This window comes from Triturus cristatus, chromosome 1_2 (assembly GCF_964204655.1).
Source record: "Triturus cristatus chromosome 1_2, aTriCri1.1, whole genome shotgun sequence".
Taxonomy (NCBI): domain Eukaryota; kingdom Metazoa; phylum Chordata; class Amphibia; order Caudata; family Salamandridae; genus Triturus; species Triturus cristatus.
Window position 1 is genome coordinate 547446112 of NC_140580.1, and position 16529 is coordinate 547462640.

The 16529-nt window shown below is 45.4% G+C and overlaps 1 protein-coding gene across 1 annotated transcript in view; it reads left to right on the plus strand.

Annotated features, from left to right (window-relative positions):
- The window catches only part of LOC146867603 (neurotensin receptor type 1-like), a 278677-nt gene that overhangs the window by 234161 nt on the left and 27987 nt on the right, over positions 1-16529 (plus strand). Inside the window, exon 2 of the mRNA XM_085615011.1 lies at positions 7052-8163. Within this exon, the coding sequence (XP_085471137.1) occupies positions 7257-8163 (907 nt within the window). The 5' untranslated portion in view covers positions 7052-7256. The remainder of the gene's footprint in view (positions 1-7051; positions 8164-16529) is intronic.

A 16529-nucleotide genomic window follows, 5' to 3' on the forward strand; every position in this document is an offset into this window, starting at 1 on the left:
TACTCGAGAAGGCCATCAACCAACAGCTCACTGAATACGTGGAAGTCAACAACCTACTCGACACCTCTCGGTCAGGATGCCGGGCCAACCACAGCACTGAGACCACACTAATGGCTGCCACCGATGACATCAGAAACCTCCTAGACCACAGAGAAACGGCAGCCCTGATCCTCCTCGACCTCTCTGCTTGTTTCGACACCGTATCCCACCATGCCCTCATTGACAGACTCCACAACATCAGCATTCAGCAAAATGCCCTCAAGTGAATGGTTTCTTTCTTCTCAGGATTCATACAGAGCAACTGACTGCCTCCCTTCACCTCCACACCCAAGGACATCATATGCGGCGTACCCCAAGGATCATTGCTCAGCCCCACCCTGTTGAACATCTACATGACCCCCCTTGCAGAAGTCATCAGATCCCACGGACTCAATATAATCTCCTATGCTGACGATACTCAACCTATCCTCTCGCTCACCGAGAACCCCACTGACACCAAAGCCAACTTTTGCATTGCCGTGACCAACGTAGTCAAATGGATGAGGGACAGCTGCCTCAAACTCAAATCCAACAAAACAGAAGTACTTATCTTTGGGAAGAATACCTTGGCACGGGACCACAGCTGGTGGCCAGCGGAACTCGGACCTACACCCACACCAGCAGATCACGCTCGCAACCTCAGTATCATCCTCAATAGCCAACTGACTATGAAAAGACAAGTCAATGCAGTTGCCTGGTCTTGCTACCACATCCTTCACATGCTCTGCAGAATTTTCAGATGGATCCCAATCCACACCAGAAAGACAGTCACGCAGGCCCTTGTCACCAGTTGCCTCGGTTATGGCAACGCAGGAATCTCGTCCCAGCTCCTCAAAAGACTCAAGCCCATACAGAACACTGCAGCCAGACTCATACTTGACCTCCCCAAACAGACCCACATCACCCCCACCTCAGAAACCCCCACTGGCTTCCTATCCAGAAGAGATGTCAGTGCAAGATCCTCATGCATGCATTCAAGGCCCTAAGCAACCAAGGACCATCTTAAATCAGTCCTTGACTGAACAAGCGGACCCGATCGTCGTCCTAGGTACCTCGGACCTTACTTTCCCTGACAACTGTCAAGAGGGGAGTTACACGTCGATCGATTTCCAGAGGCATAACTACCTCTTTACTCAAGTAATCTCAAACGGAGATACTGTGAGTACATTACCACTACACTCACAGCACACTTTAGGGTGTGTGCTGATATTTACACGTGGCCTATACCTTGTTCATATGGCCATTCACCTTTTTCCTGGTCCTGACGAAAGCCTCTAGAACCATCCAGAAGGCTGAAACTAGTTGACCTTATTTACAAGGGATTTTAGGAAAATAATATTCCTAACTGTATATCCCGCATAACTTTTTAACATTAGTCCTGGGACCCTTCTAATAAAAGTTTTTTCCAGGGCATTTCCCAGAGACTTTTTTAACCCATAATCACATCTCACATAGCACGTCACTCTCTGCTCAATATCCTGCTCCGCTGTAATCCAGGCGTTGTAGCACAACTGGATTGTATTAGGCAATCCAGTTGGGCCCCGATGATGAAGCATGCCACCTACTAGGTAGGTGGGTGAGGGGTTTCTTTCACAGCAGCTGTGCTCTTTCCTTTCACGTTTACTTCAAAGTGATAGCAAAAAAAGTTTGCTCTGAATCATCAAAAACTTGTCCATTTTGTTTTGCCAAAGTCATTGGGGAAGAGGACAAGTTTTTCTTTTTCCTCGCTCTTTTTTTGTTTCTATTTGAACTTTCACCTGCCCACAAGACAACCCCGCTCTGCCTCTCTTGCCCTCGCACACACCCCCTGCATCCTTCACAGACACAGCAGATGCTGCTCCTTCTCTTACATTGCTGCCAAGACCTTGAACACCCTTCCCCTCCACCTCCTTACAGCACCCATGCTGGCAAGCTTCAGAAAGAAACTGAAGACCTGGCTCTTCGACTGAGACATAGCAACCTCAGCACCCAGATACCCTAGGGGTGACAGTGTTGCACTGTACAAATGCTGAGTGATTGATTGATAGGCGGTGCTCCCGGAAGTTGGTGGGCGACCAAGCATCTGACGTGTGCTCCACTAAGAAGCAAGGGAACATTGTTGGACGGAACTTAGCCAGTTCATGATGAACATTGTGGGGGCTGGCCCCTTCTGAAATCTCAACAATCTTAATGTTGTTTTTTAAGGATCTCCCCTCCTCATCCTCAGCCCATGCCTCTAGTTGCAGCACCACGTTTTGGAGGTGTGTTACTTCAGTCTGCAACCCACAGATCGTGTCCTCGATGCCTGAGTTCCACCCTTTTGCTTCTGTGCCCTAGCCATTGTATTTTGCAGATCTTGTCTAAGGAGCGCAATGTTTCTCCAGTCTTCCCCTCCAGAATGAAAGCAGGTGACTCCATGTAAGCAGCAGGTAGCGGTGCCTCCCCAAGTTGTTTCCCGCTGGGCATGAGGTGGGCAGCATTACTTTTTTGATGCAGCCCTGTGTGTACCACGAGGTTGGCTTGTTCCTACCCATATTTTGATCCCCATAAAATCCTCTAGCATTGGTGGCCTTTGGCCCCTCGGGCCCAGTCTGCCCAGGGAGGTGTTGAGGGGGATTGCCCATGCAGCTGTCAGTGCACGCTCAGGGAGGGGGATGTATATTCTATGGCTTGGGGGTCTCACAATTGCTGCCCCTGGTCTCATCATGTGTCCATGTGTACTCAGTTCATGGCACGCACCGACATTGATGATCTGCACGGATGCCATCCCACCGTGCTGACTCAGAACGCAGTCTTATGTCCTGGGCTGATGCCTTGACCCGCTGTCCCCTCCTCCAGGACACCCGGATCTCTGTCTTCTTCTTGCTCGGCAGACCCTGCCTGCCGACTCCCCACGCAGCACAGTCCACAAACAGGGGGGTCTTTCTGCACAGTGTCCTTGTGTGTGTACCCTTGCCTGGTCCCCAGTGATCTGTGGCCCAGGGCCTCATAGCCTTACCCCTTCCAAGGCAACAAGCATCCCAACATGTATCTGTTTTGGTACTGCTCCAGGCCAACGCTGACACCGGAGGACTGTCTGAGGGCTGGCTAAAACACCCAGTCTGCCGGGCTGATCTAGACTGATGCTCTGCTCCAGGTCAGTCAGCCCATTTGTTCTTCATCCCATGGATCTGCCATCTTATCTCGGCAACCAACAGATCAGGTGCAGGGGTTCACCTCTAGGCCTTCCATGTACTCTGTGTCCTGGGCGCTGCTGCTGGCCCATACTGGGGCATCCGTGCAAGCCACCTAGCCCAGCCACTCCAGCCTGACAATGCTCCCTGTGTTCTACGGTGCTATGCATGTCTACGCACTGGAGAATCAGAAAATTGGAAATAGGTTATGAGGTAGAGGAGAGTAGACAAGACAAGATTATGAGGGAGATGAGAGGAGACAAGAGTAATATGCTGGCTGAAAAAAAAGGTTACAAAGTCCTGGAAAAAGCAAACACTCATAGGGAATGCAAGTTTAATTAAAGTATGTGAAATGTAAGCAGGAATGATATGGTTACATTAAACCTTTTACACTTATTATTATTCAATGTCCATTGCTTATTTCCTAACAAAACATAAGCAGTATGGTTTAAAAAGACCACATCCCTAAACACAGAGCAGCGGTCCACATTTTATAAACTAAAACAGCTGATAATGATTACATTAAATGTTTCCCACTCTATGTGTCAACCAAGTATTGAAGTACCTCCAAGAATGGTGCACTTCCCCACCCAGGGAAAAAATACGATGTTCCAAGAAAGACGAGAAAACAAAAGTAGAGCTTCACTGGCAAACTCTGTAAAGTTGCGCTAATGTGTGTGGTTGTGAATGAAGCCACTTAGCGACTACTCTGTCTTGATTTATTTATTTGTTTTTTTTCTCCGTATTTTAAACCTTTTTTTCTCTCTGTCCCGAGGGTGCACTTTGGAATAACAAAATGTAAGAAAAAGATGACATTTACAGCCAAAATGTTTCTTTCTTTCTTGGATTCATTTCACAGGGGAACAAATAAAGAAAAGGAGAGGAAAGAGAGGATAAGAGCCATATGATGAAGTCATGGTTTTCAGCAAGTGAGGAGGAGCGAGACAGAGACAGAAAGAGAGGGAATAAGAGTAAGAAAAAGAGAGATAGGGGGCACCTGCCAGCAGCAGAGCAGGAGAAGTGAACACTGTATGGAGGTGGGCAGGGTGAGATGAGTGTGGTGAGGGGGGTTCATCATATTCAGAAGGGGGCACCCTACACCGTGGTGAGGACGATTAATCCATACGATCGGTTGAGTTTATTCTGAGTGGATCAAAAACGAGCCGAGGTGCAAATCTAAAGCCATCAGCTAAGTACGGAATTACATTACATTCCAAAACATGAAGTGGGCACCGTGTTGAAGCATGAGCCGAGGAGCAAGCCTAATGCCGTCAGCTAAGCACTGAATCACGTTACCGTTCAAAACATGAGCGATGCCTCCATGAAGTGGGGACCATGATGATAAACGAGCTGAGGGAAACCAAAAAATAAAAAAGTGCGCAGGAAGGAACATACATAAAAAAAAGAGTAAGACTACACATAACAGGGGAAGTCAGCCTGGAGGGTCCGAAACACCCAAAGGCGGGACTAATTAAGCATATTTACTAAACAAAAGCAGGCATTTAGGAAGAGCACTAACAGAGGCCAATAGAAAAGATGAGAGGTGCTTTAAGCACATATTCTGGATACAGCATGCCTCACAGAGCAGTGCATGGGTTGCCTAGGCTCATCCTAATAAAAGGTGGGCCTGAATGCCTTTATGTGCAAGCTACCCTTGCTCGTTGAATGAATAGCTCATCACTTTTTCCCTGTTCCTGCATCCCTTATTTCTCTCTACCCCTCTCATGCCTCTCCTCTGCTCCATCCCTCACATTTCCTGTGCCCTTTCTTCCTTCTCTGTTTCTTATTTCATCTTTCATCTTTCTTCATCTCTCCTGTTATTATCTCTACTCTCCCCAGTCTATTTCCTTCCACTGGCCATCATTTTTCTCACCTTTTTCGATATTACATATTGCGCACTTATTGCCTTATCTCCCTGTGCCCGCTATCACCTGTCTCCAGGCCTTAATTTTGCAGGTCTGTGGAGTAATGTCCTATGCTCCCCTGGTGATGGACTGTCCACCAACAAGCCAATGTGTTAGCTACCTTCACAGTGGTGAACTTTGCAGAGCAGGTGCCATACTTAAACCACCTATTCAGTAAACTATTTTGTTCAGAGAAAACAAACAAACTCTCAAACCAAAATGTGTTTTTCTTTGAACAAAAACAAAATGTCCTTAACTAGCAGGGAGCTTTTTCCCTGTCTGCATGGGCTATTTACTTTTTTCCCTGCCTGTTTCCTACACGCCTGGCTTGATGGAAATGGGCAGGGAAAATGTGTGATGGCAGTGCCACCCTCAATATGGTGCAACAACTGTCACTGTGATCAAGTGGTCCTGTGGCGAATGGACTACTGAGTCAGGGATTACCATTGGCAGTGGCAGTAGAGACTCCATCAACGGTAACCTACAAATTATCCAACTCTAAATAGAGCAAGGTAATCGCGCGTTTGGTGTGGCGGATGGGCCGCCAATTGTTGATGGTCCTTTTGTTCCACCAAACCCAAATGAGGTATTCTGTCTCTTTAATAATGATCTCCTTCTCCTTTCTCTTGATGTTTTTCTCTCTGTTACTCTCTCTCTCTCTCTGTCATCTCTTTAATGTAGCCCTATTCTTCGGTGCTGCCCTTCTCCTCTTGCATTGGCCAACCTAAGATGCATTTGTCATTTTCTCTTTAGAAAGAAACCGGCACAATTTCCAGTCATTTCTAATCATGAAGTTCTGCCGTGGATCACAGAGTTATGCCTTTCTTTCTCGGTTTAATTATGAGCATCGTGGCTTGCTAGCATTTTCCCTCCCTCACACTAGAGCACATTTGTTGAGGACTGTGCTGCCTTTCTAAAAATATTTTTAGGAATAATTGGCCAGGAAGCAGGCAGTAATTGAAAGCTGTAGTTAAGCACGCATCTAGGCCACGATTCACGAAAGCAAAAATTAAAGGCACGGGCGAGCATTTACATCTCCGCCTGAAGGCACTTGATGCTTTTTTAAATTATCGAAGCTGGGTCAGACACAGGTACCTGGGCATACACCTGGGAATACAACGTCCCCTCTCCAGTAGGCTCCCATTACCCCTGTGGGGATGTGTACATTGCATAGGTTTCCTCAAGGAAGAATAGGGTTCACTATGTAAACGCAGATTTGTGACATTTTTTTTTTCTCCACAGAGAAATCATTTTCCCCACAAAAAATAAGGTTTCCCATGAAGAAATCACTTTGATCCATTCTGGCAAATGAATTACTCCAGACTTGGTCTGCATTCACTTTCCATCCATTTCCAGGGTAGGAAGGGGGTCTCACCTAAGCTTTGGGAAGGACAAGAAATACATCTTTATTGTGGACATTGACAGGCGTGCAGTGAGTGTTAAACATGCTTTGCAAAGCCCACTCTTCACCCCCTGTGTAGAAGCTCCTATTGGGTTTTTTCCTCATTAATAACGAAGACATCTGCAGTAGTAATACAGTTACGCCTGCCAGGAACACTTTTGTAAATTCCTGGCCTGGGTATGTGAGGTCATTTCACCCCCAAACCCATGTTTATAGCTAAAATGTCTACGTGGATTGCGCCCTTACAGTCTCATTAAGGTTCCAACCCCACACAGCCTTCCTTTCTCATTGCTTAATAATATTTATTTGAAGTGCATTACTTTCTTGTCACATGTTAGCAGAATGGGAGAAGATTGTGTGTGCACGTGCGCGCGCGCGCGTCTCAGTCATCAAAACCAACGAAATTGTGTTTGATTGTACAGCTCTGTCCGTCCAGCGAGAAAACGTTCGTTTAAGACATTTCTGTGGACAAAGAGAATTGTTGACTCTGTTGTGACTTCAGAGGAAGGCATACAAATCCGCAGAAATAACTCTATTGTACTTTTTCCACTCAGGATGAAGAGACGGCAGAGGAGCTGCGTCACGTCCCGCCATCACAAGAGGCACCACAGACCTGAGCCGAGCGCCTATCACGCCGTGCATGATTCATCTAAAGGATTCGGAATACGTATTGTGCTCTCGAGAGACATCGTCTGAAGAGGCTCGTGCTTTCGCTGGACACATCTAGCAGAGCTCAGGCAACTTAGTTCTGGTGTAAACATGAACCAATCAATCGCGTCGTTACCCAACGAGTGCTTGAAACACATCACCTTTGACAATGAGTCTTTGTGGAACGAAACTACAGGCACAAACCTGACTAGAGAAAGCAGCCACCATCTCTTCATTGGTGCCCAGCAACAGGAACCAAATCATATTGCCATTCCGGCAACCATATTTTACAGCCTTCTCTTCATTTTTGGCATAATGGCCAATGGCCTTACCATCCTCACCTTGCTGAGGAACGGGCGCATGAGGGTGAGCGCGGTCCGCTTTTACCTCCTGAGCCTGGCTATGGCTGATGTCCTGCTGCTGCTGACTATTCCAGTCACCCTGTATAGATACTTCTGGCAGTACTACCCTTGGGCCCTCACGGATCCTGTCTGCAAGCTCTACTTCATGATCCGACAAGTCTACTGTGTTACCACCAGCTGGACCATCATCGCCTTTACAGCGGAGAGGTACATCGCGATTTGCCATCCTATGTGGTCCATCGCAGGCCTCCGACAGTCTCGAATGGCTTACCTCCTGGGCGTTATCTGGCTGATCTCCTTCATCACTGCTGTGCCCGTAGCCATGGTCTATGGCCAATCTGCTGCCTGCATCCTGGACTACACTGCCACCTCTCAGGAAGAGGCTGTGCTTGATTCCACAGTGTGTGAGATGCTCGAGCAGAAGCCATACATTGTGTACAAGAGCATTGTGCAAGTGCGCAGCGCTTTATGCTTCGTCATGCCGTTGGTCACCATCATGATCTTCCATCTTCTCATCTTCCATCATCTGAACCTCAACCACAGGCAGAGAGAGCAGATTGGTCTCACTGGCACCCGGGGATGCAATTTCTCTTCAGCTCATGTTAGCTGTACCAGGAATCGCCCTCTCTCAGAGAAAAAAGCGCGTCAGCTCATGGGTGAGTCATTTCAATTTTGCCTCACACTTTAATAAGTATTAAGTAGGATGTCGTGTTCAGTCTTGATATGTGACATAACATAATATGCGCTGAGAACTACTTTTAAAGTTGTTGCAAAGCACTAAGATCGGAAGGAGGGCAGGGGATGTTAAAAGGGGAAAGTATTCAAAACTGAGCACAATCTTGTGATTTGCAGTAGGAAGAAACAAAGTCTAATGTACCAGAGTGTGGTTGGACACAAGGTTTGCAGGAAATATTCCCTGAATTGCAGTGTGGAGCCCTGAGAGTATGGTGAGGTCTTCCCTCAAAGTTCCTGAGTTGGTGTCGTTGCATGATGATCGAGGCCAGTGCACTCATGCAAGCATTAAATAAGCGGGGGCAGTGCAGATCCTTGAGGTATCCTGTATTTCAAGGAAGCAATTTTGCAAAGGAAAGTCCCAAGCTAAACCTGATACATCCACTTACCCAGGCAGAAAGTGAACAAATCAAGGCCCAGTGTGATATTCTAGGCCTGTAGTGCCAGATAGTTAGGAGCACAACATGTGTGTCGGTGTCTAATGCTGTGAGATATGCAAAACTATCAATGCAAAGCCTAGGTCTTGATGTAAGGAGGGAATGAGTTCCTACCAGATTTTAATCAGGGCTCTTCCTGCGTCCTAGTTAGACAGAAGCGGCACTGAAGATACAGTGACGCTCAGCATGAACAGTGAGCCTTGAGACAATCTTCTAAAGGGGCATTTGCCAAGATGGCAATACCAGAAAGTAGATGAAAATTGTATAAGGTCTCTGGACTGGCTCTCGTTGTTTGACAAGAGGTGTGATGATGGTATGTTTCAAGAACTGTTGGTGCGCATGGTGATGTGATTGTAAAGGACTGGGAGCCATAGGCTGGCTAATTTGGCATTATATATGTTTTTAGTGGCAACCTTTGTTTGAAGGGGCCCAGAGTTTTGGTTAGCTTAGTTTCTCAAACAGTTGGGACACTGAGCAGAGCAAGGCAGGTGAAAACAGATGGTAGTTTCTTTGCCTGTTGTTTGGTGATTGATGTGAAGTGGTGGTCACTATATTGATGAAAAAGGACGATGTTAAAATGTTTTTCAAGTGTAGTGGATATGCAGCTGGCTGTAGTGTAGAATGTGATAATCGCCTACCAGTTCCTAATTTGAATATTTAACTTCAGAGATTCAAGATTGGTGGTGGACGTTTTTGTTCTGAGCATGGCATGCTTAGGTACTCTCTAGGAGTTTAGATGACACACTTCTAGTTGCCTGCTCTTTCATTTCATTTAAGCTGGATCCATAGTGTTCCAAGCATATGATGGTGGTATGACTATTTATGCTTTCTGAATTTAATTGGAGCAATGTGGTCAACAGTGGTAGAGATCCTATATTTGATGGTGTCCAGAAATATTCAGTGAACTGATTGTAAAGGAATTTTTAAAAGAGGTAGAAGTGATGCTTTTAGGTTTCTCCACAGTAGAGAAGCCTGTGAGTCTGTGGGTTGTGTGGCTGGGTTGCTAAACTCCCAATCAATATCAAATTTGTTGATGTAGTTATCAGATTTTCACGTTATGAATTCAGGTGGGGGCTAGTAATGCTCACATTAGAAATAAAATCAGTGCCAGGCTATGTCCACCCCTACATATTGGTATATGCACGATGCCAAGTATAACACTTTGAAATATCTAGAAATACCTGGCGCAGAATCGGAAACTAACCTCCTCAAAGGGGATCTCTGCTTCCACACTCTTAGAACCACCTTTGTTAAAGAAATATACAACCATAGCTCAGACATTTTCAGGGAGCACCCCAAACATCTGGAACTCTATTGCTCCCATCATCTGCACATGACCCCTTTCAGAAACCAGACTCTTCTATTTCTTCAGTGACATCATACATATAGGTATGCTATACAGTCTCTCACCTAGGCAGTTCTAGAAAATGATATCTTATCTGTCTGAATGAGTGCAGGAACTTCCAGGGGTATGCTTGTTCAAACCAAATTATTAGGGAATTAATAAGAGTCCGTTTTAAAGTTTAAAGCTCGAAGGAGAGGTAGGGGATCGACAAGAGTGGAGTGGAGTTACTGGCAAAAAAATGAGCTTTGTTTTGCAGTGTAGATATACATTAAGACACATTATAAAATGTCAAACTGAACTTCTTTGCCCCAGCAGGTTCAATATTTAAAGCGGCAATCAATAAGCTATGCCTCGTGTTAATGTCCTATGATGCTTTTAGCAATTCAGCAATTTCTATAATGAGTGGGGGAGGGAGAATGTACAATTTAAAACAAAGAGTTCTCGCTTCCTGCACTGCATACGGAATGCTCTGGTTTTTGGCAGGATTAACAAAGATTGTGTGTGTGTGTGTGTGTGTGTGTGTGTGTGTGTGTGTGCGTGTGTGTGTGTGTGTGTGTGTGCGTGTGGGTGGGTGTGTGTGTGTGTGTGTTTTTCAGAACTCATCAATGAATTAATCTCCTTATAAAACTACAAAGTAGTGTGTAAAAAATATCCATTGGTCCAAATGAATTCCAATTTGTCTAACAAAGAACATAAATATATGTTATAATAATAATAAAAATCGGATTTGTACAGCGCAGGGTCTCTAGACTCTGTTCTTAGGCATAGGAGATTAGGTGATTTTCCCAGGATCACAGGATGTTGAGCCGATGCCCGGCCTTAAAACTGGATCCCCAGCTCCAGAGTTAGCAGCTCTGGCCATTACACCACACCCTTTCCTATCAATATATTTTTACAAAATTTGTGAATCTCATGGAAATCAAGACACCTAATCCTCATAATCATGCTGCAGTGGACAAGATACAAAACCCCATATCATACGCAAGATGCAAAGCTCTCCTAGCCAATTACACTTATCATAGTAAAATATATATCATTCTCTTTTTAATATAATAAAGGCCCAGTGGGCATTGCAATATTGACCGTACAGTGAAATATAATAATCAATAATCAATTCACATAATGAACTTATCAATTTAAAGATCGCTCTCTATTCCAAAGTCCTGCAATAAAATAACACATTCTGATTTGTTCCCATTACACTTCTATTTACCCTGTAAAAGAACAGACAATATGTAGCTAACTGCATGTATGAGATATGATTTAAGGAAAGAAGAACAAAGAAAAACCAATTTATTCATAAAAAAACTTCAGATATAATTTCCTCATATCTTTTGGTGGCATCATAAAAGGTAGTAGAAAAATATTATCATGTCATATCTTGGGTTCTGTTGTCCCAGGAAAACATACAACTCTTCATCTTTATTCAGGCCTGATGGTACAAAAGAATTTAATTCAAGGATGTTCTTAAATTTTAAACATCTAAGCTGTTGTTCCTTATTACCTCCACTTTAACTTCATTCTATTCTATTCTGAGATTCTTGTAAAGAGCATAGGTACCCGAAGGCCACCAGCAGACATGAAGTCGGCATGCTTGGTGTTCAAAAATAATCTTCCTTGTGCTTTGTCCAGAAATTTTGGCGTGCTTGCAGCTGCTATAGACTTGAAGGTTTTTAGCTGGTGGTGGACTGCTTTGCTGCAGTCAAGGATGTCAGGCTGAGTGAAGTACTGGGAATTTTAAGCCCAGCGGTGCAGGGGAACACACCCTATGACTTCGGGTTCTTCCTGTTTCAGACCTACAGAAACACAGAGTCTTCTGGGTGAAGTCAAAGATCAGTTTATTGGCTGCAGGCCAATTACAGGTATCCTAGAAGTACAACAGCGTGTATGTTCTCAGGAGACTGCTAAAAGTCACAGAAACGGGCTTCTCCTTAAATACAAAATATCATGCTTCAGGCACACATTCCTTGGTTTACGATATGGCCATATACATGTATACATTTCAAACGAAAAGGCAGAGTCATGATGACTATCCCACATTCCAGTTAAGCCAGCCCGCAATTATTTACCCAGCAAGGCTCAGATCCCACATCAGATATCGATAGGCCCCAATAAACATGAGCATCTCCTGTTTGGAAAACAAGCCATAAAGCAGGAACAGTCAGGTGTGAAAGAGATTAGCTGGAGGCCCGTGTTTAATGTAAAGGCTTTATGGTGTGTCAAGCCCTGATGCTAATCACAGGTGGCCGAAGGACGGGGAGCTCGTGGGACCGGACTGACCTGGGGCAGCGGAGCCAAGCTGCCCAGGTCACAGAGAAGTCAAAGGAAGGCACATGTGCTCTAAAGGCCCGTATTTGCTTCATAATATGTAGCCTATGTGAGGGCAACCATAAGATGGCCACTGCTCTAAGATGGAACCCACGTAGTGATGTATAATAACGTATACATAGTGCATTCATAGCTAAAACGTTACACAAAGCACTTGTACATACCGCATTGACCATTCGCGGTTCGCTAATACCGGGATAGACAGGGGTAGGGCCCTGCCTCCTACGCGGTCCCAAATTGCAAAGTACGACAGACCCTCCTTTTGCCCTTACATATACAATAACTATACTCACATCAATCTGAGTCTAGGTCAATATTCATGAAGTCATGGAGATGTTGCTGTAGCATCATCCTATTACTTAGCTCGTCCCTCGATACAGGTTTCCTCACACATAATGTAGCACAGAGGCCACATATCGCAGGAGCACACTGTATGCACAGACAGAACAGAAAAAGGATGGCTAAGATCATTCCAATGACCATCAGAACTTTCCAACCCCAGGCAGATATCAGTTCCCAGAACCACCCCATCAGTGACCAATCTCCTTTATCCACGTGTATGGACTCAGATATTCTATGCAGTTTGGAGATGGCTTGATAAACTGTTGGAGCGTTGTCTGGTATGAAAATGCAACAACTAGATTGGATAACCTTACATACCCCACCGCGGTCTGCAAGTATGACGTCTAGAACCATGCAGTTCTGCAAAGTCATGAGGCGATCCGCTTGGAGCTCAGCTGTCAAATTACCAAGGGCACCAGCCGTAACATTAACAGTGGATTCAACCACACGAGTCAGCTGTCTCAGGTTCCTACTATTGACCATAGGTCCCCAAAATGGCAGGAAACCCAAAAAGAAGTCTCCCGCTTCCTGACCGGCAGTATCCTCCTTACTAATCACGCCTCTCACAACTCTGGTCTTGTGATAGTCAGAGGCGGCAGTGAATGTTGGCGGTAGCAGATTTGCAATATAACATGTGCCGGAGAAGTCAGGGGGCAACCATGTATATGCTCGGTCATTGCAGACAAAATATGTACCCTTGGCAGCCAAAAACGCAGGGGAAAACTGTGACGGAAAAGTGTACGTTTCAGTACAGTCACTTCTCCCCAGTTGAGCTCTTGGATTCTGACCATTGCCTTGTAAACAGAACCGACCTATGTGGGGTACAACTCAGATTGGGGATGAGATTTTTCGCTGTCTTTCACCCAGACTAATACTATACCCCGTCGCGTTCCACCCTACATAAGCTCTCAACTCTTCTTTGGGAATAGATGAGTATGCGTCGATATCTCTGCTCATATCGGCAACTCCTTTCAGTAAAGCTTTGTTATTGGTGCTAGGTCTGATGGAACGCGGTTGTCGCGGGGAGTAGGCATCTAATGCAAAGAGAAACATGGTCTGGAATGCCCATGACGATCCATTGTAACTAAACGGCAGCACTAGATAGGGAATACCCTTATTAATGGTATGTGGCATTAAACCACACACCCAGCAATTGGTTGTATTCATGACTAGTTGGAGCTGGTGCAGGAGCTGAATAAACGAGTTGTTTACAAATTCAGACCGTCTAGCTTGTTCATGTTCAGGCAGAGGGTGAAAAGAGTGTGAGGAGACAGTAGGAGGAGGTATAGGCTGTACAGTGGGTGCAATGGGCTCTTGAGAGGAGAAGAATACAAATCCTACAGTAATCACTACCATACTACATAATACAAACAGGCATAAAAATACAAAATGTTTGCTCTTCATTATTTTACATATTCTTGCTTTAAAGTTCATTTCCTCAGCGGGTCTCTCCATCTTGAAAAACTCCATCCTCTAATCGTGCCGCTCGCGGGGGGTGAGTATCTTCTGCTAAGGAGTACGCCTGTCAGTCCAGGGAACGCCCTAGACCAACCAGAACCGTTGACCTAACGTCTTCGGCCTGTACCCCAAAGTCTTAGCACCGCGACCCTGCGGCTGAACCCGGATGGTGGTTCGAAAAACAAAAATCAAGAAAGTCCTTCAGATGGGAGAGCTCTGGTTATCAAAAAATAAAAAGGTAAAAGAAAAAGAATATTTATTTGTCCATAGGCCTTGGTCTTAAGTTATAGTGGAAACGGCCAGGTACTGTCTGATCTTGAAACAAGAGTTCAGGCTCTGTGGTGTCCAATCGAATTGACGGTGGCACAGCTTCTTGTAAAATATCGTCACTTTCCTGTGCTGAAGCTGTGCCTCTTACGCGTGCATCACTGAACGGCACGAAACGAGGTACAGTGTCTGTTTCAGAGTCAGCGATACCCTCCTGGACCCACTGGTCATACGGCAGAGGCAAAGGGATCCTTTTGATGTGGGCGCCGTGGATCCAGTTCTTTTTCCCCTTTACTCGAACAGCTGATCTTGTAGACAGAAGTACGAGATGAGGGCCAATCCAACGGGGCTCATCGTTGCTTTTGCGCTGGAAATTCTTGATGAGCACCCATGTGCCAGGGTCGATAGGGTGTCCTGGAGCTTCAGAGGCCTGGGGAAGAGTATCGTGCACGTGTTGGTGTAAAACACGCAATTTAGCCGTCAATTCGTACAAGTAATCAAGCAGTATTGGATGTTCGATTTCGCTGAATTTCGTCGGTCTTGGCACACCCCATACATTGGCCGGACGGCCAAAAACCACCTCGTATGGGCTAAGTCCCACTCGTGAGTGTACGGTCATTCTGGTAGACAGGAGTGCTAGAGGCAGAGCGTCAGGCCATTTAAGACCGGAGCTCGCCTGGATCTTGGCCAGCTTGAGTTTTAGAGCGCCATTGTAGCGCTCTACTAATCCAGCTGATTGGGGGTGATTTGCAGCGTGGAACTTCTGCTTGATCCCTAATCCCTCACACACATTCTTCATTACTTGGCCCACAAATTCACTCCCATTGTCACTCCACACCATTCTTGGCATTCCAAACCTAGGGAAAAATTCCTTCACAAGGGCTTTGGCTGTGGACAGAGCAGTGTTGTCTTTTAGGGGATACGCCTCTATCCATTTTGAAAAAGCGCAGACAACCACCAATACATATTTCAGGTTGTTGCACCTTTCCATGTGGATAAAATCTAGCTGCAAAACTTCAAATGGATATGATGGAGGCGCAAAATGACCAGCTGGAGTTGGGGTTCCCCTACCAGGGTTGTATTTCAAGCATACCATACAATTCTTGACCACATTCTCTGCACACTTGGGAATCCCAGCATTCTGCCATACTGGAGCCAACAACTTACAGATTCCTTTCATACTGATATGTGCCATTCCATGTGCCATAGTAACCACTGGAAGCACATATGCATCAGGTAACAACCATCGCCTATGTTCTGACAAATCAATCCAACAACCATTCTCATACAACTTACCCATACTTTCTCTCCACTTGCTCAACTCTTTCTCTGTGGCTTCAGCTTGAAGGGACTTTACACTTTCTATTGTGTTTTAACACATTCCATCATCACCAACCCATCTTGCAGGGCCTGCAACATACATTCGAGTCTTCACATCTTTTGCTGTTTCTTTCGCGGTTTCATCAGCAAACGCATTACCACGACCAACATCATCAGTGATTTTCTTGTGCGCACTGCATTTCATAATCGCAACTTGTAACGGTAGGGTCAGCGACTCAAGGAGATCATTCACCAACTTGCCATTCTGAATCTTAGCTCCATGCGAAGTCAGGAACCCACGTTCTTTCCACAATCGCCCAAAACTATGAGCCACGCCAAAGGCGTACTGGCTATCCGTATATATGTTCACTTTCATTCCTTCAGACAACACGCATGCTCTCGTAAGGGCAATCAATTCTGCTGCTTGAGCCGAATTTTGTGGCACACGTGCAGTTTCAACAATCGTGTGCAAAGTCGTGATAGCATATGCAGCAGTCGTATCACCATTTGGAAGCTTGAAACACGAACCATCCACCCATAAAGTACCATCACACTCAGTCAGGGGAGTATCTTTAAGATCTACTCTCCCTTTCGTCTCTTCTTCTGTTCTGAACAGACAATCATGTTGCTCAATCTCATCTAGGTCTGCTAGAATTGGCAATAGTGTAGCTGGATTCAACGTGTTGCATCTCTTTATGTGTATATGGTTTGCTAACAGTGTCAGCTCATATCCAGATAATCGCGCACTAGTTAAGTGTTGTGTCTTGGTCCTGTTTAACAATGTGTCCACAGC